General features: G+C 52.1%; 1 protein-coding gene across 2 annotated transcripts; it reads left to right on the top strand.

Annotated features, from left to right (window-relative positions):
* Nucleotides 1-53: 53 nt before the first annotated feature.
* Nucleotides 54-12,294, top strand: Sema3g (semaphorin 3G). Of its 2 annotated transcripts, none has more exons than XM_028891289.2 (16): nucleotides 54-230; nucleotides 2,224-2,384; nucleotides 2,491-2,553; nucleotides 2,803-2,922; nucleotides 3,200-3,290; nucleotides 3,404-3,520; nucleotides 3,685-3,830; nucleotides 4,001-4,115; nucleotides 4,221-4,290; nucleotides 4,506-4,650; nucleotides 4,883-5,114; nucleotides 5,205-5,296; nucleotides 6,217-6,258; nucleotides 7,767-8,001; nucleotides 8,276-8,409; nucleotides 9,707-12,294. In XM_028891289.2, exons 1-16 carry the CDS (start codon nucleotides 113-115, stop codon nucleotides 10,172-10,174), a joined length of 2,349 nt encoding a protein of 782 aa, XP_028747122.1. In that variant the 5' UTR covers nucleotides 54-112; the 3' UTR covers nucleotides 10,175-12,294. The 2 variants fall into 2 exon arrangements, with proteins under 2 accessions (XP_028747122.1, XP_028747121.1); XM_028891288.2 differs by having other exon boundaries at nucleotides 4,503-4,650.
* The last annotated feature ends 9,349 nt before the right edge of the window (nucleotides 12,295-21,643 follow it).

Here is a 21,643-nt window from a genome sequence, read left to right as displayed (position 1 = left end):
CGCCTCCCCGGCCAGCGTTGGGTGGAGCCACCGCCTTATAAGTGGCCGACCTGGGGGCAGCAGCGCAAACTACTCCAGCAGCTGGATCAGAGGGCAGCTCCTTTTTCCCAGCATGGCCCCCTCGGCTTGGGCCATCTGCTGCTGTCTCCTGGGGAGCCTCCTGCCCCATGGGGGCAGCCCCAGCCCCGGTCCCAGCCCCAGTGTGCCTCGTCTGCGGCTCTCCTACCGAGGTACTGGCCAGTGCTGCCCTGTTTGTGTGCATGCTGTGAATGCCGGTGGCTCTCGGACATCCATCCCTCAGCCAGCAGCGATCGGGGTAGTACGTCCTGCACGTCCCTTGGGAAAGGCTTCCTGGCCAGCTCTGGGTGGTGCTAAGGGTGACTGTGGGCGGGAGAGGTAGACACATCCTGGGAGCCGTGTCCAAAGGGGGAGATTGATACAGTGTGGAAACTGAGGAACTGTTACAAGGGGGCAGAGGGAGACCGAAACCCTGACAGACCTCCGTAGGGATGGGCACAGAGGTAGGAGGGGGGCAGAGGGTCTGGGCAGAGGGGAGGGTACAGAGAGGGTCTGGGCAGACGTCAAGGGAGTGGGTAGAAGTCTGACTTAGTCCTGAGCCACAGGGAAGGGAGGAGTCTCTCCCACCTCTCGCAGCCTGTCCTGGCTTACCATCCAAGCTCTCTTTATCATCTCCTCTCCATCTATTGTCCTGGAGAGTCTCTGCTTCCCTCTGCCATCCAGCGTGGGGTGTGTGTGTGTGTGCTTGTGTGTGCGTGCAGAGGTGGTCCCTTCCATTCTATCTAGCTGTGTGGTCCTGCCACTGTCTATGGGGAAAGATGATTGAGGCTAAGAGTCTTCTTCAACAACAACAACAACAACAAAAACATTGCATTTATCTATCTGTCTATCTATCTATCTGTCTATCTATCTATCTATCTATCCAATTATCTATCTATTTTGAGAGAGAGAGAGAGAGAGAGAGAGAGAGAGAGAGAGAGAGAGAGAGAGAGAGAGAGAGAGGATGTGCTGTCCAGGAGTCCACGTGCCACAGTGTATGTTGTATATGTGTGGGGGTCGGAAGACAAGTGGCAGGAATTGCTTCTCTCCACCATGTGAGGCCCCAGGGATCAAACTCAGGTGGTCAGGCATGGCAGCCAAGTGTCTTCACCCACTGAGCCGTTTCACCAGACCTGCAGACTCTCTTGGGGAGAAGAATCACCTTCCTCTGGGAACCTCACTTACGAGGTGCAAAGTCCAAGCTTGCTGTGGAGGCCAAGGGGGACAGGTGTCCTTGTTCCCGGAGCCGTGGCTTTGAGGGGAGATGGGACTGTTAGAAATGGCCTGTAAGAGGGAAGTTTCAGAGTCTGTATCAGCCAAGGAGAGCTTCCTGAAGAGGCCGCCAGTGCGTTTGGGGATAGAGTGGGGTGCCTGAGGAGCTCTAGGCAAAGGGTCACTCGGGGGCCAGAGTGAGAAATCTGCCAGTCCTTTGGGGGAGACGTCACTTCCATCTCCCCAAGGAAGTAGGGCAAGACCTACAACCCTTGGGGCCCTTGATCCCTCCACCTCTGGGGCCAGCTGGCAGGGCATGTCTGTGAGGGAGTATGGCATTCGCCCACAACGCTGAGGCTGGAGTTCCGTCTGGCCGTACCTAACCTGCCCTGGGCGTGGTGCTCCCGCTGCCTGGACCTGTCCAGCTTCCCAGCGGGGCCAGTCTCGCAAATGTTCACACTCGGCCACCTTCGTCCTGGCTCTCCGAGCTCTTTGCCAGGCTTGCTGACGTGATTTCTGTTGGTGGGGCTGTCTTCCCTGGGATACTTAGCAAGGTACAGGTAGGATCCCGGGAGGCCGTCAGCTGAGAGATCAAGGCTCTGAAGGATGGAGGGAGGAGGGAGGGAAGGAGGGAGATTTGCTTGGTAGCAGAAAGCTTGGGTGCCGAGCATGATGGAAGGTGGCAATGTGACCCTAAGTTTAATCTCCAGGACCACTTAAGGAAAAAAAAAAGAATGACGGCAAACTGGGCTAGATTGCCTGGGGGCTGAGAGTTACTTGTACTACTTGCCCCAAGAACCTTGTCCCAAAAACCACCCAGCAATCCCGTGCATGGCAACGTTTTCCAGATGTACATGTGTGGTGGGTGCACAGCTTGGAACTCCATTCCCTGGCCCTGGCTGGGGAAGCAGGCTGAGTAGCAGACCCTAACCCTCTTCCCTCGATCTCTCCTAGATCTCCTGTCTGCCAACCGTTCTGCCCTCTTTCTGGGTCCACGGGGCTCCCTAGACCTCCAAGTCATGTTCCTGGATGAGTATCGGGATCGCCTCTTCCTGGGAGGCCGTGATGCCCTCTACTCTTTGAGGCTGGATCAGGCATGGCCAGACCCCCGGGAGGTGAGCGGGACTGGTGGGGTGAAAGTGGGGTACCCCCAGATGGGGGGCCAGATGGAGAACTTGAAACCTTGAGTGTAAGGGCACTGAGGCACTGGCTATGTTTCAGGTCTTGTGGCTGCCACAGCCAGGACAGAGGGCAGAATGTGTCCAAAAGGGAAGAGATCCTTTGGTGAGTACTGTTGACAAGGACCTCTCTAGCCCACTCAGTCCCAGGCCTTGGTTCTCAAAATGCCCTGCAGCCACGCCCCTGGTGCCTCTGCTTGGAGCATTCGGAGCTGATCCTGAGTGTTTGGGAGGCCTGGGAAGAATGTGACCTTCACCCATGCCCCCAGAGCTGATATGAAGCGGGGCTGAGCCTTAGAAGCGAAGGACATGGTGCGCTTCGCCCTCACCCTTGGGCCCCTCCCTTCTCCTGCAGACAGAGTGTGCCAACTTTGTGCGGGTCTTGCAGCCCCACAACCGGACCCACCTGCTGGCCTGTGGCACCGGAGCCTTCCAGCCCATCTGTACCCTCATCGCAGTGGGGCATCGAGGGGAGGTGAGCCTGGGCCCGGCCCCAGGAGGGATTGGGAAGCAATGACATTTCCCCTCTGCTGCCTGAACGCTTCCCATTGAGCCAGGGTTGGACAGAGCGGGGTAGGGGCTTGAAAGGCGCCTTTGTGCTGGGGTCCTGACCCCATCAGAGAGGCTTTGAATGAGGATTTCTTCCCCTACCCCCAACCCCATGCCTCAGTTGCACGCGAGGGTCCCTGCCTGGGTCGAGGCCCGCTTCTTTCCCAGGTGACACCCTCCCGCCGCCCTTTTCCTACCTCTAGCACGTGCTCCGCCTGGAGCCCAGCACGGTGGAAAGTGGAAGGGGGCGGTGCCCACATGAGCCAAGCCGGCCCTTCGCCAGCACCTTTGTAGGTGGGTGATACCAAGCCAGGGTGGCCCAGGAGGGTGCGAGTTGGCCTGTGGCCCTGGGAAGGGATGGGCTGGTCGATAGGCCTGGCCTCTCTCCTGACTCTGGCCCCTTCTAGGCGGGGAGTTGTACACTGGCCTCACCGCTGATTTCCTGGGACGTGAGGCCATGATTTTCCGGAGTGGGGGTCCCAAACCAGCCCTTCGTTCCGACTCTGACCAGAGCCTCCTACATGGTGAGGCCCCCTGAGGGCAAGGCTGCCTGGGACCCATCTCTCTAACTGGGATGATAGAAGATAGATGGAATGTGGCGCAAGATGGAGAGGCCACACCTCCAGCTCCTGGGGTGGGGAGGCACGGTGTCTTGCCCTGTCCCATTATCACCCGGTCACTCTCCCAGACCCCCGGTTTGTGATGGCTGCTCGGATCCCAGATAACTCAGACCGGGATGACGACAAGGTGTATTTCTTCTTCTCTGAGACTGTCCCATCACCAGATGGTGGCCCGGGTCATGTCACCATCAGCCGTGTGGGCCGAGTCTGTGTGGTAAGAGCTGTGGCGGGGTGGTGAGGTTCAAGACCCCTGTTGGGACCTCTTTCCTAGACTGTCCCTCCACAGTAGAGAAACTGAAGCAAGCATGCGGTTGGGGTGGAGGGACAGGAGGTGGGGCCCACCCTCGTGGGACATAAAGCTCACTCCCACCTCCCGTTTCCCAGAATGATGCTGGTGGCCAGCGGGTGCTGGTGAACAAGTGGGGTACCTTCCTCAAGGCCAGGCTGGTCTGCTCTGTGCCTGGCCCCGGTGGGGCTGAGACTCACTTTGACCAGCTGGGTAAGGGAATGGCCAACCAGGGAGTTGGAATAGGGAGGGCTCAGAGCGGGTAAGGCAAAGCACTGGCAGATTGCTGTAACGCTGATGCCTCTTTCTGTGTCCCAGAGGACGTGTTCCTGCTGTGGCCGAAGGCAGGGAAGAACCTGGAGGTGTATGCGCTGTTCAGCACCGTCAGGTGGGCACACTTTGCTTCCTGCACCCGGCCACCCCGGCCTGGGGACGCTGTGACTGCTTTCTCAGGTTATCTCTGTTCCGTCCCTTGTCTCTGTGTTCTGTGTCCCAGGCTCTGTTTTCAGCAGACACTGCCATCTTCTATCTCACCTATTGGGCCAGTCTGCCTCACCCCAACCACCTCGACCTGGCCTGACTGTCCCTGTCTGTCCTTAGCAGTGCTGTGTTCCGGGGCTTCGCCGTCTGTGTGTACCACATGGCAGACATCTGGGAGGTCTTCAACGGGCCCTTTGCCCACCGAGATGGCCCTCAGCATCAGTGGGGACCTTATGGGGGCAAGGTGCCCTTCCCCCGCCCCGGTGTGGTAAGCAGCGGCTTGGGACCGGGCAAAGGAGCCCTAAGTAGATGATGCAGGTGGGGGAGGGCTCCTCCGTGGAAAAGCTTCAGGCTTCCATTCATCCCGTGGCGGTAGCGGGCTGGACCTCCAGAGGGCCTGGGAGGAGAGCCTCTGCCATGGGCGTGGCCCCCTGGAGGTGGAAAGAGGCCTGGCTGTGCCATCCTAGGGACTTCAAGTGTCCCCTGTGTTCTGCCCCCAGTGCCCTAGCAAGATGACGGCACAGCCAGGGAGACCCTTTGGCAGCACCAAGGACTACCCGGATGAGGTGCTGCAGTTTGTCCGAGACCACCCACTCATGTTCCAGCCTGTGAGGCCCAGGCGGGGACGCCCTGTCCTGGTCAAAACTAACTTAGCTCAGCAGCTGCGCCAGATTGTGGTGGACCGAGTGGAGGCCGAGGATGGGACCTATGATGTCATCTTCCTAGGGACCGGTAGGAGGGCCGAACAGAGGTAGCCAGGTTTGTGGGGAGGGGGGTGGCTCCTTCCTGCTTGTCTCTCTAACCCTTGTGCCTCTCCTCCAGATTCAGGGTCTGTGCTCAAAGTCATGGCCCTCCACGTCAGCGGCTTGGCTGAGCCTGAAGAGGTAGTTCTGGAGGAACTCCAGGTGTTTAAGGTGAGCATGGGTTAACGAGAGGCTCGGCCTCCCACCCTTGGGCCTGGGGCAGGTTCCAGGGGAGTGAACCCAGGGCACAGGCTCAAAATATGGCCCACACTGCTGAAGAGGCCCTTGGATGCTTCTGAGTTCCTGGGAGAGCCGAGGTGGCAGTCTGTGGACTCAAATGCCTGGTGCTTTCTGGGCAGGGAGAGCCGAGGTGAGCGCTTTTGACACAGCCTTGTCAGGCTCAACTGCAGTGACAAAGTGGCTGAGACTCCAAGTCCCCAAGAGTTCTCCTCCCCCCATGTATCTGGACAGGGATTGTCTCTGTTTGGGGGGCTATTTTGACTCTGGACATGAAGTAAATGATTTAGGGCAGCTAGTTCATGGCCAGCTGGGGAACATTGTGGGAGGGGACAGTGGAACTCTGTGCCCAGCCTCCCACTTGGCCTGGAGGCCAGCCAGGATGAGGGGGCCCTTCTGGATGTCAGGAAAAGACTAGCCAGACGTTTTTTGTTTGTTTATTTGTTTGTGACAATATATATATCCTGGAACACACTTTGTAGAACAGGCTGGACTCAAACTCAGAGAAAGCTACCTGCCTCTGCCTGCCAAGCACTGGGATTAAAGGCGTGTGTGACTATACCCAGCATTTGTTTGTATTTTTGAGACCGTGTCTCTCTATGTAGCTTAGCGTAGACTGAGACTTATCATGTAGAGCCGGCTGGCTGGCTTTGGCCACTTCCTGCCTTGACTGCTCAGGTGCTCAGATTATAAGCAAGCACCACCGTTCCCAACCCCAGCCAATCCTTTGCTGCCAGGAGGTAGTGATGGGGGGGGGGGGCAACTGGCTCCCACACAGGGTTGGGGATTGCTGAAAGCAGGGGTGCTGTGCACAGCCTTCACCAACCCATCCTAAGACCCCTTCCCTTCTCCAGGTGCCAACCCCCATCACGCAGATGGAGATCTCTGTCAAAAGGGTAAGGCTGCCCCTCCCCCACATTCTCTCCCTTAAACTTGCCTTGGATTCTATTGGAGAGCTGGGCCTATCAGATTTGATTAGGTCTTGCAGCTAAGGCCAAGTCCAGCTGGGAGCAGAGCTTCATGTGTTCAGATAAAGCCACAAAAACCCCTGGGGTAGCCTTCTAAGGGACACAAATAGGCTTGGAAACAAAAATCCAGATTTCTAATCAAACAAGGTTACTTCTTTTAGTGGTATGCTGTATGCCCTTAACATACTCTGTCCCAGTTTGTCTTTAGGTAAATCACAGCTTACAGTGTGTGTGTGTGTGTGTGTGTGTGTGATCTTCTATATTACCTATGAGCGCGCAGGCATGCGTGTCTGTCTGTCTGTGTATAGACTAGAGGTGTCATTCCTCAGGTGTGTGTGTGTGTGTGTGTGTGTGTGTGTGTGTGTGTGTGTGTGTGTGTGATCTTCTGTATTACCTATGAGCGCGCGGGCATGCATGTCTGTCTGTCTGTGTATAGACTAGAGGTGTCATTCCTCAGGTGCTGCTCACCTTTCTATGAGATGGACTCATTGGCCAATTAGGCTAGAGTGGCTGCCCAGTGAGCCCCGAAGCCACATGTCTCTGCTTCTCCAGGCTGGAACTGCAGTTGGGGCCACCATCTCCTGCTCTTTTTACAATGTAGCTTCTGAAGAATGAGCTTGGGGCCTCGTGCTCAAGCACCTGACTACCTGAGCCATTGCCCTAGCACCTGGGAGTAAAGCCCAACTTCTTAAAATTTTTAAAAAATACCCTGCCAGGCTCAAGTTGGGGTGAGCAAATGGCTGAGTCTACAGGCCCTAAAAGTTCTCGTGGCCAATGGAGGATGGAGATCAGAGAGCAGTTTCTAGAAGCAGATTCTTTTTTTTTACCACATGCGACATGGGGGAGCAAACTCAGATTGTCAGGCTGGGTGGCCAGTACCTTTCCCTGCAGAACCATCTCACTGGTCCAAATCTCAGCTTTTATCCTGGGATTACTGTAGATGTGTCCAGTCGGCATCCCACTGGCTACATGGGGCAGAGGCCAGCTATGAGTGTGGTTCAACACAAAATCATAACTTACTTAAAACATGAGTTGGTTTCCCCTCCCCCTTGTTGGTTTTTGATAACTCAGTTGCTCATACATGAATTTTGCAGATAACAGCGCCATATCACAATGTCAAAAGGTTGGCCATGCCTGCAAGGTACAGTTCTGAAGTCAGGGAGAAGCCAATCACACGAAGTCCCTTAGGCTAGGGGGCAAAGGTTGACAGCAAAGAAGGCCTGAAAAAGTCTCTTTCAGAAAAGCCACCAGGCCACCCCCCTCCACGCACAGCCTAGCACAGGATCTGGAACACATTTGGCATCTCTGGTCTTGTGAATGAATCCGAGGGCTTCTGGAAGCCTTCCTGAAACTGATGGGTCTCGGGAAACCCTGGGGGTTGAGAGCCTGTTGGTGAAGCCCAGCTCACCATGACTCTGCTTGTGTTCCTTCCCCAGCAAACGCTGTATGTGGGCTCTCCACGGGGCGTGGCCCGGCTGCGGCTGCACCAGTGTGAGACTTACGGCACTGCCTGTGCTGAGTGTTGCCTGGCCAGGGATCCGTACTGTGCCTGGGATGGTGCTTCCTGTACCCGATACCGCCCCAGCTTGGGCAAGCGCCGGTTCCGAAGGCAGGACATCCGACATGGCAACCCTGCTCTGCAGTGTCTGGGCCAGGGCCAGAGCCAAGACAGTGAGTGGGGGGCTCAGGGTGTGGGTCAGCCTGTGGACTGGGCTCCATCCCTGGGAAGCACGGGCTTAGAAAAGTTGTATTGTAATAACGTCCCCAGTTCCCCTATCTGTGCAGCTACACTTGGGGTCGTAGGACAGTGTCTTCTGGCACTGCGAGTGGCTTGGGATTGTTGGATGTCTAAGTATCACACAGGTATCCCATGGGAGTTAGTTTGTGAGCCTCAGAGCCTGGCTCCCCGAGTTCCCAAGTTGATGTGACCTGCTCCTCTCTACAGAGGAAGCTTCAAGACTGGTGACCAGAGTCTTCGGCACAGAGCACAACAGCACTTTCCTTGAGTGTCTGCCCAAGTCTCCCCAAGCTGCAGTACGCTGGTTTTTACAGAGGCCACGGGATGAGGGGACCGACCAGGTGAGTGAAGACCCTGCCTTGAGATCCACTTTTCTCCCTAAGCTCTGGAAAGGGACTCTGGGGTGAACTGGCAAAGATCATCCTGAGAAAAATTATACCCCGGGGTACCTATGAGGACCTGCCCATATTTCTGCTTCTGGAGGTACCTAGGCTGGATGTAGCTACAGTCTCTCTAGCCTGTGAGCGGGGTGGCAGAGGTTGAAGAGAGGTCTATGTTGGTCTGGAAGTTCTCATCCTAACACATGTGGCTCAGCTTTGAAGGGATCTCTTCCCCGGAGTTTCTTAATTGTTCTCTGCCTCAAGCCTGGTCCCGGCCACTCTATTAGCTCCTATTCCTAGCTCTACGCGTCTTCCTCAGAAGCCAGTTGTCTGCCCAAGCCCTCCTCTCCCCGCTGACTGGGAAGGTCTATCAACCCCCAAGATGGCTTCAGTCTGGGCCATGAGGCAGAGCAGAGTTGGGAAGGGTTTTCCCATGGGGAGGGAAAGAGGAGGAGGGCTTTGATTACAGGAGGGGCTCTTCCTCAGCTCGGGAGCCAGGGAGGGCAAGCCTGGGACCAGCTGTTGGGTTGGGCACTGAGGAGACTCCCTAGGGTAGGGGGAAACAACAAGATGAGGTTACACAATGCGAACCACCCAGGCGGTTCACCCTCAGCGCGCAGACCGAAGCCCAGAACAGGGTTAGTAGAAGAGCTTGGGATCAGAGCCAGCTCTTGCCTCCCACACTCAAGTGGGCACTTATCCCACGCCAGGCTTGGGCTGTGGGCCTCACATTGTGGGGGAGTGACTAGGACAGGCCAAGACAGGGAAAGGCTAGCATGATTGCGTGTGTGTGCGTGTGCGTGTGCGTGTGCGTGTGCGTGTGCGTGTGTGTGTGTGTGTGCGTGCGCGCGCGTGTGTGTGTGCAGAATTTTCCTTAACTCAGAGTAAAATCTCATTAGATAGCACCTAACCCCTCTGCTCCCTGGGTGATCCCGCAGAGTTTATGAAGCTGGTGTCTTAAGGCTCTGACCTGGGGACACACAGCCATTCAGTCTTGGAAAGCCTCCTTTATAGGTCCTTGTCCTGTGCTGTGGGAAGAGGAGGGCCTGCCTGCCTGCCTGCAATGAGCTTATAGTCTGCCCTGAGAGCCTGTTAAGCTACTGGGCCCATCTTGGGGAGGAAGGAATAGGCTAAAGGGAGGGCCCAAGGCTTGGACCCCGAGGATGGTAAATGTGGAAAAGCAGGGCAAAGGGAATGAGGTGAGCGTCCTCCCCAACTCCTTGCTAAGGTCTCCTGTGCCCCCCCGCCCACCCTGCAGGTGAAGACAGATGAGAGAGTTGTGCAGACAGAACAGGGGCTGCTGTTCCGGAGGCTCAGCCGCCTTGACGCAGGAAACTATACCTGTACCACACTGGAGCACGGCTTCTCCCAGACCGTAGTTCGTTTTACCCTGGAGGTGATTGCGGCTGTACAGCTGGACAGCCTGTTCCTCCAGGAGCCACGGCCAGAGGAGCCCTCAGCCTGGAGAGGCCTGGCCTCCGCTTCACCCAAGACTTGGTATAAGGACATCCTTCAGCTCGCCGGCTTCGCCAACCTGCCCCGGGTGGATGAGTACTGTGAGCGGGTATGGTGTAGGGGTGCTGGGGAGCGCTCAGGCTCCTTCCGGGGCAGGGGAAAGCAGGCTAAGGGGAAGAGCTGGGCAGGGCTGGAGCTGGGCAAGAAGGTGAAGAGCCGGGTGCTGGCTGAGCACAATCGGACACCTAGGGAGGTAGAAGCCGCCACATAGAAGATGGCTGAGGAGGGGGTGGACAGGCTGGGCTGGGAGACTCAACAACATCTCCCTCCCACCCAGCCAGGGCAGAGGAGGCCAGGGCACCTGGTTACCTCTTAGAGATGGAAATCTCTACCACCTGCAGGAAAGACTAGAGGCTGGTGGGAAGGGCCGTGCCCCTCAGCCTACCCCTGCTCCTCTCTGTGTTCTCAGTCCCAGGCTGGAGCTGGCACCCCCTGACCACTTGGAGTCCCAAGGGGCCTGCTATTTGTTCTCAGAGATGGTGTGGCTTCCGGAGCACATTTCCGGCTGTGCCCAGAGGCAAATGGGTTGGGTGGTTCTTTCTCAGCTTGCAGAACAATGGCCATTCTGAGTGGGTGTATGGGTGGCTCTGAGGGATATATTGGCCGTCCACCAGAGAAGGGGAAGTAGCTGGTAAGCTGGCACCTGTGAAGAAATGCTTGCTCCACCAGAGGTGTGAGAGAAGGTAGCAGAGCGAGGAGGTCGGGGAGCATTGTTCATCTGCCTCCATGCTTTGGTATCTGGATGTTCCCCTGCCTCAGCCCACCACCATCTCAGACTCAGGCAGGAATTGCTAGAACCTGAAAGTGGCCTGGCTTCCTTTGACACCAGGAAGAGTTGTCTAAACATGATCCCTATTTTCCAGGTCCCAAACTGTCAGGCCAGATTTGTGGGGTACCTACACCTCACCATCAGGGTCCCTTCCTGAGGGTCAGGAGGAGGAGGGTCTGAGGGGCAGAGAGAGGAAGAAGGCAGATCCAGGGTGGGAGCCGGAAGCATGGGCTACCTTTCTAAGGGCGAGGCAGGCACACTCAGTCCTGCGAGGTTACGAGTGGGATCTCTGAGGACTGCAGTCTGTGGTCAGGATCAGTATCCTGCGCTTTGGCTAGGGCTCCAAGGAACTAGGGAGGGGTGGGCCCATGGGTCCACAACAGGTGTCCTCAAGAATCAAAGTGACATCAATCGGTTCAGGAGTCTCCGGGTAGGCCAGGTATTTCCAGCCCTGGAGTCTATATTAGCTATACACAGGGTGGCCATGATGGTTCCTTTCTAAGACTCCTGTGTTTTTCATGGTACTCGGGATTGGACCCAGGGTCTCATGCATGCCAGAGAAGTGCTCTACCACTGAGTTATGCCCCAGCTCGCTCGTGTTCTCTCTCTCTCTCATGGGAGGATGTGGAGAAGAAGGCTGGCAGAACGGTGATCCCTGCTGTTCTGGGGAGGCTGAGTGTCAAGGACACATCTGGCTTAGGCTGTAGAGGAGGAACTTGGCCATCAGCAGTCTCTCCAGCTGGGGAGCAGAGTGGGGGAGGAGGACAATTAAATGAGAAGTTATTCCCAGCCTGAGGGTGAATTAGTTAGTGACGCACAAGAGGGCAAGTCTGAGATCCCTCCTTTGAAAAGAAGGAAAAAGGAAGAGAGGGGGTGGGCAGAAGATGAAGCAGCAAGATAGAGGTTCTTGCTCTACTGAAGTTCAAACCTTGGGTTTATTTTCTCTATCCTGACACCACCAGGGTGCTGGGATCTGAACGCTCACACCCTCTCCACTTTGCTCATCTGGCAAACAGGAGCCCTGAAATCCACCTGCCCAAACCCAGGTCCTTCTGCTTGTGGGTGTGGCCCCTTGGGATATTGGTGGATGAAAGAAGAGGAAAGAGGAGTGGGTAGAAGCCAGAGAAAAGAAGGGATGGGGAGACAGAGGAGATGGAAGGGGAGAGGAGACCCTGAGAAGACAGAAAGCGGCAGCCCGGTCCTCAGTGGCTCCTCTGGGGAAACGGCCCTAGAAAACACAGGGAGAAGGATCTCAGCATCCTGAACAGTGTACCCCTATACTTGGGAACAGGAGGACAGTGTACCCCTATACTTGGGAACAGGACAGCTCTTGCCAACAGCCACCCTCCCCGTGGCACTGTGGTACGAGCCCTGGGAACACCCACATGTGTGAATTGTGTTTGTGTTAGTGTTTTGAAATGAGCCTTTTGGCTTCTCAGTCCTCCAAGCATACTTACTGAAATTACTATTGATATTTTTATTGTTGTGGTTGCCTTTGAGCTCTGATGAGGAAAGAGCCCGTAAAGAAAGGGATGAAAAAATATTTCTGTCATCCAATTACATCATGGCTGTATCTGTGTGTTTTTGTACTAAGCTGATGGATATGAGCTACGAATGAGGAAGGAAGAACACTATGTGTTCCCGGAAACGGTCAGCCTAGATGGCATTTTCTGGCAGACAGGGCAGTGTACGACAGAGGAAGGAGCCGGATGGCTTTGCCTATAAAGCAAAGATTGCTCAATACACAAGGAAAATCTTGTCCTGCAGGCTTAGAAAACTGACCTTTTTGGAGCTTCAGAAGGATTTTGAGGGTGCAGGAGAAGCTGGCAAGGGCAGGCAGGCACATAGGCGTCTCCCTTCCTTTTTTTTTTTTTTTTTTCTCACAACTCTTGACGTTTGTAACTGTGCCTCTAGCCTGGTACTGCCTTCATAAGACATAAACTAATGTACACTAAGGCCACTAAAATCATGCCCAGGCCAGGCTAGACTCCAGCTTCTGGGCAGGCGTGGAAGTCTTGAGAGTAAGCTACTGGGCATGCTCAGAAGGCTTTCTGACCGCTCACGCGATCCCCACTGCCCCACGGACATGTGACATCCTTCCCAAAGTATGGACTACAGTGATGCTGGGGGAGATGGGAAAAACTACAAGGAACATTTCGAAGACAGAGAGACGTGGCGGGCTACCTCCCCAGGAAGCTGGCTGTGGCGGCTAGTTTGGATAGGTCCCTTGGAGATTAGCAAAACAGGTCAGGCTTTGGTCTCATCTTGTAGGTTGGCCCTGGCGCCAGGGCGCCCTCGACAAACACTAGGCTTCCTTGAACTCGATGCTCCATTGCCCCACCTCAAGTCATCACCACTGACTAGGAAACATCAGCATTGCACTGACCTGGCACTGGCCCAGCCCGAGTACAAATGTGGCCACAGCCCCTACTCCCCTTGGCCACACTATGCAGCCCCTGCTTCCAGCGGCCGCTGCCACCCATGTTCCCAAAGTCTCCCCCCCCCCCCCCCCGCACCCCAGCTCAAGCCCAGTTTCCAGCCCAGCAGTTTCACCTTCTATCTTTCTCTTGCAGCTTTTCCCTCCGAGTCTCATACTTCCCCTGCTGTCGGGACCCCTTGTTCATGATTTCCCAGACAGGTTTAAAGCTGAAAAGAGGCGTAGATGAAGAGACTGGTCAAGTGTTGCCAAAATGGTGTCCTGTGAACTGCTAATCCCAGGAAACGCTCCATGACTTCCTGGTCTCCATGGTCTGTCAGATTCCAGGTTCTGGGTCCGTGGCTGTCCCGGGCCTGGAGGCAACTGCCCTGTGGACTCCTGCGATGGTCTCTCACCCACCTCCTCCCTACGGTGGCATGGCCTTTTGTCTCTTGTTTGCATTTTTCCAGGGCTGCTAACATCTTGTTTCTATGTTCTGAAGAGCACATTTTTAAAAAGTGCTGATTAGATTAATTCCTTCCCTTTACACATGAAGTTAATTTGTTAATCGTTGCCTCCCAAGTCGGTAAATACTGGAGGCCCTGACTCCCAGATGTCAGTCAGTCTCTCTTCCTTCACCAAAACAGGCCCTTCCACCCTGGCAGAAGCTGTGAACCGACTAGCGTAGGAACTGTGGGTCTGGGGTCTCTCCTGCTCTGGCTCCATTCTCCTACCCTCAGCCTGTCTCCTCAGTCTTTTCCGGCTCTTCCAGTGTCCAGTATGGTTATCTGTGTGGGGGGGGGAGGTGGGGGGGGGAAGAGAGGCCGAGTTTCACCTCAAGCCTGTGGCTGGCCTGAAATTAAGCAGAGCAATCTCTCCAGAAAGGTGGGGAACTTATCAGAACAAGAGGAACAGCCCCTTTTACTGTCTCAAATGGCTTCTGGGTATCTCTTTTATTTAGTTAAGCTTGGGTCAGGTCTCAGACGCCCCAAGAATCTTGAGGAATGGACATATAGCAGCTACCAGGAGACTGTCTCCTCTAAGACAGTCCTCACTGGAGGCTGGCAGCAGCCTGGCTCCCTGGAGGACCAACTCACACACCTCTGTCAGCCCAGGAAATGGATGATTCTCTGTGTAGCACCTTTTTTGTTTGTTTGTTTTGGTTTTTTGAAACTGTAGCTCTGGCTGTCCTGGAACTTGCTCTATAGACCAGGCTGGCCTCAAACTCACAGAGATCACCTGCCTCCTGAGTGCTGGAGTTAAAAGCATGTGCCACCACCGCCCAAGCACCATTTTCTTAAAAGCAGGAGAGAGGTATTCAGAAATGGCCCAATTTTCATCGAAATAATGACCCAGCCTTGTCTCATTTCTGTCCTGGACTGCAGGGGTTGGGGCACTCCTTGAGGAGAAGCTTGAACGTAACAAAAACCAATTCCCATGTTTTTCTAAGACTCCAAACTTGGAAAGGAGTAGGCAGGGCCAGATTTGGACTCAATATCTGATAAGAAGCTTGGGGATTGTTGGGGTCCCACCCGGCTTCTTTTCCGGACTCACCTTCCTCTCTGGAATATTGGAGATGAGGAAGGCAGCAAAGGCCTGGTGCCCGCTCCCCCTGCCCAGCCTATCCACCTGGACCCTGTTCCTCTGAGACCACTTTATGTATAAGGAAGCCTTTCACTTTCTTCGATGGAACTTCATTAAGGAAATTTCTAGTTCCTCAATCATTCTATGTGGGGGATAAGAACTGCTACAACGTCTCCAGGGAGACTTGTAAGGGATGCTGGGCTTACTTCCCAGAGGCCTCCAGCCAGCTGGTAGCCTGTTCCCAGGAGCTCTGCTGATGGGGGATGCAGGGAGGAGCAGGCTCAGTCTCTAATCTAACAACGGTATCTGTTTCCCATGTGTATACCATTGGACAGAGAGGACAATCAGGGCCATCAGAAAGCTGTGACCTGATTAGGATCCAAGGTGAATTAAAAAAAAAAAAAAGTCCTGGAACAGAATCTAGCTGTCTACCTTCAAATAAAAGGGACTGTATTGGGGACACTTGAATTGGCCTGTTGGGAGGTCAGGGCAGTTCTGCTCTCATAGATACAGATATAGAAGAATGATTTGTCAGAACAGCAGCTTGTTTTGTGGGCATGATCTCATTGTGCATACCACCTCCACCGCCTCAGCTGATAAGAATCTGGCGCTGTTTCCTGTAGTCCAAGGGTCTAGGACAATAGTGTGAACGGCTGGCCCAAATGGAAAGGACATTGTTCAGGGAAGAAAAAACAACACTCCCACACAAAGCCAGGGCAGGATCTGTCTAAATGTAAGAGCCTGTTTACAAATTCACCATTTCCAAGGAGTGGAAGACAATGGGGGACTGTTTCCTTGAGGATGGTGTCTCTCCTGTCTGATCCTGATGGCTAGGGATGGCTTTGATGGCCCAGACGGGTTTCAGATGCACTGAGACGGATGGACACTGATGGCGCGGATGCCTTCCTGTTTATCAGGCGTGCATGCAGGCTGGGGTCAAGAAGCCGGGGCCAAGGGGGAGGGGCTGCCAGGCTTCACTCCTCCATCTGGGCCTCATGATGTCTGACCCTTTAAAATGGGGTTTCCTTGCTTAGCACAAAGGAGTCTTCTTTCATCTAGGGCCTCCATGATGCTGTGATTCACCTCCCGTCAGCCTGGATCACGGGGTGGGGTGGGGATGGAGGTGGGGGTGACACTGTGGAGATGCTGCTTTTGACAGCATCTCTGGCCTGTCCATGCCCTTGGACCACCAACCACAGACTGGTGGCTGTGTGTGGGTGTCGGCATGTGTGCACATATGTGTATGTATATGTGGTGGGAAGGCAGTTTAGAAGAGCAATAGAACCATACTGAATATCCCTTGGGACTGGAAGTCATTGGTTGGTGGTGGGGGAAGGCAAGCCAGGGTTAGGAAGGCCACTTGGAGTCTAGAGGAACTATAGAGGTAGTCTTGTTTAAGGATTTGACCTGAGTGGTAGTGTCATTGTTAGCTTTAATATTCACCTCTAACTCTAAACATAAATGCACTTTATGAATAAACTTGAACTAACGTGTTTAGAACAAGTGAGCACATTACTGCTAATTCCCTAAACAGAAGCAAGGTTTTCATAATCTCATTCCTCAACGTGCTAACACTGCCCTCTGGTGTTTAATACCAGAACAACATGATCAAGAACCCAGTGTGGACAGATGGCAAACTGCCACGGAAGGCACCACAAACGAGAAAAACAGTAAAGAAACAGGTCTCTGACTGCAAGGGGCTTCCAATCCGGCAGTAGAGGCAGACCTACAATTGTAGGACTGACAGAGGACATGGGCTACAAGGGCACTAGCAGAGACCAGAAGTGAGAACCCAGCGACGAAGAGGTAGCCATTTCGTTCAGTTCAACAGGCTAAGGATGAAAGCCAGGGCCTTCCACTCTGGGGATCTGAGGCCCCGCAGTTCAGAAAAGAAGAGGGCAGCATGCCCGTGGGTGGGGTGCTGTGGGAAATGCAGCTGGGCAGGGCCCTGTTTGAGAAAAGGCCACGGACACCAATCCTAAGCAAAAAGTTATCACATCACGTGTTCTATGGTAACTGAAGGAGGGGGGGGGCATCTGAGTTGAACACTGGCAGCAGCAGAAGGAGGTGGGGGAAATGTGAGAAACAGATGAACTGACAAGAAAGCAGGTTGATCAGGGAGGAAAGCAGAATGAAACCCCCAGGCTTCTGACCTTCACTTAGGGCTCCAGTAAAGAGAAGTTTAGGGGGAGCATGCGCATTGGAGAACTTCAGTGAACTTTTGTTTCTGTCCTTCACAAAGGAAGCATTTGTTCAGGTCCTCGGTTATGAAATAGTCATTAATTGAACATCTATTAATAATTTGTTCCAATAGGCACATCTTTTATGAAAAAAAGCATTTAAAGGTACAATATAATGTTGGGACACATTAAATTCCAGAAATTAAGGATGTATTGAAAAACAAAACAAAATGCAATGATAAGGATGTTTGAAAAGGACACAGAAATGCCCAATGGCCAAAGCTGGAACAATCTAGACAAAAAAATCATATTGAGTTGAAGCCCAAAGTATAATATGCACATTTTCAATCCCATACTTACTGACATTAACAATAAAATGAAAAATATACATTAAAATATAAAAAATAAAAGTGCTTGAGTAAATAATTAAGTGGGAGAAAACAGGTAAATCTCTGCAGAATTATTCCACATTTTTTTGTGCTCTCAAAGAGGAGGGTACACACACACACACACACACATACACCCCCGCAGGCTGCATGCAGAGGGGCATGGCTGCCTTCGGCCACGCCCCCGGCCACGCCCCCAGTGGGCACTTCAGATGTTGAAATGCTCTTACCTCTGTGCCCTTCCAAACTCATAACCCCAGTCTACTCATGATAAAGACATTAGATAAAGCCTATTTAGGGACACGATACAAAATACCTGATAGTCCTCTACAAAACTGTCACAGAAAAATCTGACTGTCACCTCCAAGAGGAACTTGAAAATGACTCAATGTGGCTGAGCATGGTGTCTTTAATCCCAGAACTCAGGAGGCAGAGGCAGGTGGATCTTGATGAGTTCCAGGGCAGCTAGGGCAGCATTGTGAGACCTTGTCTCAAAAAGCAAAACAAACAAACAAACAAAACAAAACAAAAACAATAAATTTCAGTTTTACTCAATTATTGAAAAAAAATAGCCAAATGAATGGAAACACGTGAACTATGAACCAAAGGCTGAGGGGCCCCCAGCTGGATCAGGCCCTCTGAATAGGTGAGACAGTTGATTGGCTTGATCAGTTTGGGAGGCATCCAGGCAGTGGGACCAAGTCCTGTGCTCATTGCATGAGTTGGCTGTTTGAAACCTGGAGCTTATGCAGGGACATTTGGCTCAGTCTGGGAGGAAGGGACAGGACCTCCCTGGATTGAGTCTACCAGGTTGATCGCAGTCCTTGGGGGAGGACTTGTCCTGGAGGAGGTGGGAATGGAGGGTAGGCTGGGGGTAAGGGGAGGCGGTGGGAAGGGGAGAATAGGGGAACCCATGGCTGATATGTAAAACTGAATGGTATTGTAAAATAAAAAAAACAAAACAAAACAAAAAGATGAGTTGGTACTATGTAGTCCTGGGTAGAAATCTGAAACAAACCAAAAGAAAAATATAGGGGAAAACCAAGAAAAAGCTGAATAATGTGTGGTCTTTAGTGGATTATTATGTAGCAATATTGGTTTATTTGTTGTGAGAAATTCACCATATGAATCTAAGACATCAGTAATAAGAAGTTCTGGGTTTGGGTATGTAAGAATTCTCTACATTATCTTCACATTTCCCCCTGTAAACTTTTTTAAAATGAATTTTTTTTTTCGAGACAGGGTTTCTCTGTGTAGTTTTTTGCGCATTTCCTGGAACTCACTCTGTAGACCAGGCTGGCCTCAAACTCACAGAGATCCTCCTGCCTCTGCCTCCCAAGTGCTGGGATTAAAGGTGTGTGCTAAAATGAAAATTTTAAGGGGCTAGAGAGAAGGCTCAGGTGTTAAGAACATTTGTTGGGCTTCTAGAGGACCCAGCACCCACATGGAGGCTCACAACCATCTGTAACTCTAGTTCCAGGGGTCCCACTCACCTCTGACTTCCATGGGTAGCAGGTACACAGATAGTGCACATACATACATTCAGGCAAAACATTCATATGTATAAAATAAATCTTCAAAAAGTTTGTTAAAGAGAATCTGGATATCTGATAGAAAATGATTGGCTTGAACCAGAGGAAGAATAGTATAAAATTGATTTTTCTGGCCTATAAGAATGGGATTAGGTATTAATATCAGTGGAGAGTATAAATGTAGAATAAGATATGTTTGATAGATGTGTGTGTGTGTGTGTGTGTGTGTGTGTGTGTGCATGCGTGCGCATGCGTGCACGTGCACCCATAAGGCCAGATGCACACAGAAGTAGGACGGCTGAATGCCTGGGTGCAAAACCCTCCCACACCACACTTCTACGATAAACTCTGCCTTTTCATCAAAGCTAGAGTTTCAAGATCACTGCTGGGGAGCTATTCTTTTCAGTCAAGATGACGGTTTCTTGCATTTTAGTATTATACAGATTGATTCCTATAAACGGAAAGGTACTAACAACACCAATCTTTAAGACCATAACACTAAGCCGGGCGGTGGTGGTGCACACCTTTTAATCCCAGCACTTGGGAGGCAGAGCCAGGCGGATCTCTGTGAGTTCGAGGCCAGCCTGGGCTACCAAGTGAGTCCCAGGAAAGGCGCAAAGCTACACAGAGAAACCCTGTCTCGAAAAACCAAAAAAAAAAAAAGAAAAGAAAAAAGACAAAAAAGACCATAACACTTATAGTAACTCCAGGTTAAGAAAGAAAAGCACAGCCAGGCAGAGACAGCACACACCTTTAATCGCACTTGGGAGGCAGAGGCAGGCAGACAGATCTCTGAGTTCCAGGACAGCCTTGTTTACAGAGTGAGTTCCAGCACAGCTCTTGTATAATATTAGAGGGACCAGCCTTAATATTATACATCCCAGGGGCTCAGGAGAGAGAACTACTAACGGCGAGGACTATTTTCGGGAAATAGAATCTCAGCACACCGAGCTCTATAGTCCACTTGCTTTAATTCCTCTGGCATAACATCCTTTAAACACAGCTTCAGTTCTGTTCTCGTGCCTAGCTCCTTTCTTGCCTGATTTCTCTCTATACTTATCTATTGCTCCCTCTAAGTTCTATCTTAATTCTCTCATGTTAATTCTGCCTCATCTAGGTCCTTTTCACCTTGTTCTTACCCAGCTAGTACTTCCCCATCTGGCTCTTCCTCATCTTCCATCTCATTCCTCTAGTACTCTTTTCTAGCCCTTCAATTCTAGTTTTTCCCCATCTCAGTTTGTTCCTCTCAAGTTCTTACCCATCTAGTTCTTCCATTCTCTTTTGTCTTCTCCGTCCCCTGTGTCCTGGAAGTCCTGATATATATATATATACACACACTTACAAGCAGTATTCCCTTAGCAGTGCAAAGCCAGGCTTCCAGGGTCAAACGGAGGGGTGATAAGAATCACATAGGGAGGCAATAACCATTAATTATCATTTGCAACCCAAAAGGGAAGTGACCAATGGGGAAATGAATAAACTAAAGGCTAAATTCAGGTAATATCTAAGAAGAGGGATCTTATGTGCTCAACTACAGTCTTAAATGTGATTAGTAGAAAATGTTAAGAATCTGTAGTTGCTAGGTCAATGGGAGAAAATAAAATTGCCTTCTTTTTTCCTGTGGCTATCTGTCCAAGATATCTGCCATTTATCTGCAGGGTGGGGGAAAGTGTGTTCAGTCCCTAGTGTACAGCTAGATGCCTCTGGTGATAGTTAAAGGGAGATCTGGAACTAGAGGTAAGGTTTGGGAAAGGAGGAAGTTAAGAAAGGAGGGTCCAAGCGAAATTGTGTAAAGCTATTACTTAACGTCCACCTGACCTAGGCAGTGTCTCCTTGTGGGATTTACCTTAAATCAGGAGACTTGCAAGTGGACTGTTACCACTGTTAGTCCTTGAAAGTGGCTAAGGGAGAGATCTGATTCCAGGGAAAGCCTTTCCTGAGGCTGTTCTCCAAATACCTGGAATGTCTATGTCCAGAGAGTGATCAGCCCACACTGTTAACTCTTAGGGAAAAGTCAATTGGGAAAACTAAGAAGGCACACATGATTTTCATAACAGAAGACAGCTGATATATAACAAGCTAAATAAAACCAAAAGTTCCTTGGAATTTGGCTTCTGGAGGAAATCCCTGATCTCTCCAGGTAGTGACTTTGCCATAACCAGCTGAGTTCTTCCCGCGCCCCCCCCCCCCCCACAGGGTTTCTCTGTGTAGCTTTGTGCCTATTCTGGAACTCACTCTGTAGCCCAGGCTGGCCTTGAACTCACAGAGATCCACCTGCCTCTGCCTCCCGAGTGCTGGGATTGAAGGCGTGCGCACCGCCACCCGGCACCAGCTGAGTTCTTATGATATATTCCTGCAGCCTGCAGCACATAGCCAGGGCTACACAGTGAAACCTTGTCTTGAAAAAAAAAAAAAAAAAACGGAAAAAAAAAGTCAGCCGGGCGTTGGTGGTGCACGCCTTTAATCCCAGCACTGGGAGGCAGAGGCAGGCAGATCTTTGTGAGTTTGAAGCCAGCCTGGTATACAGAGTGAGATCCAGGAAAGGCACAAAGCTACACAGAGAAACCCTGTCTCGAAAAACTAAAAAAAAAAAAAAAAGTCAACTAAAGCAATTGTGGCTCAAAGCTGTCATGTTAGTACTTGAGAGGCCGAGGCCAGCCTAGGCTGCAGTGAGTTCCAGGCCAGCCTGGGCTGCAGAACAAGGCATGTCCTGCCCATCAAACCTACGAAGTAGAAAATGAAGAAAAGGGGCCCCGTTCCAGGAAACCCTAGGAGAGCAGTTGTTCAGCAGACCCAGGAGCAGGCAGCTTAGG

This window comes from Peromyscus leucopus, chromosome 9, assembly GCF_004664715.2.
Source record: "Peromyscus leucopus breed LL Stock chromosome 9, UCI_PerLeu_2.1, whole genome shotgun sequence".
Lineage (NCBI taxonomy): Eukaryota > Metazoa > Chordata > Mammalia > Rodentia > Cricetidae > Peromyscus > Peromyscus leucopus.
Note: the sequence above shows the minus strand (reverse complement) of the source record. Positions and strands in the feature narration are given on the sequence as shown.

Bases quoted from the DNA above. Each gene is read 5' to 3' on its own strand.
- Sema3g (XM_028891288.2), top strand. From the start codon at position 113: ATGGCCCCCTCGGCTTGGGCCATCTGCTGCTGTCTCCTGGGGAGCCTC. The intron at 4,116-4,220 runs GTAAGGGAATGG...TCTGTGTCCCAG, and splicing joins GACTCACTTTGACCAGCTGG to AGGACGTGTTCCTGCTGTGG. The intron at 5,297-6,216 runs GTGAGCATGGGT...TCCCTTCTCCAG, and splicing joins AGGAACTCCAGGTGTTTAAG to GTGCCAACCCCCATCACGCA.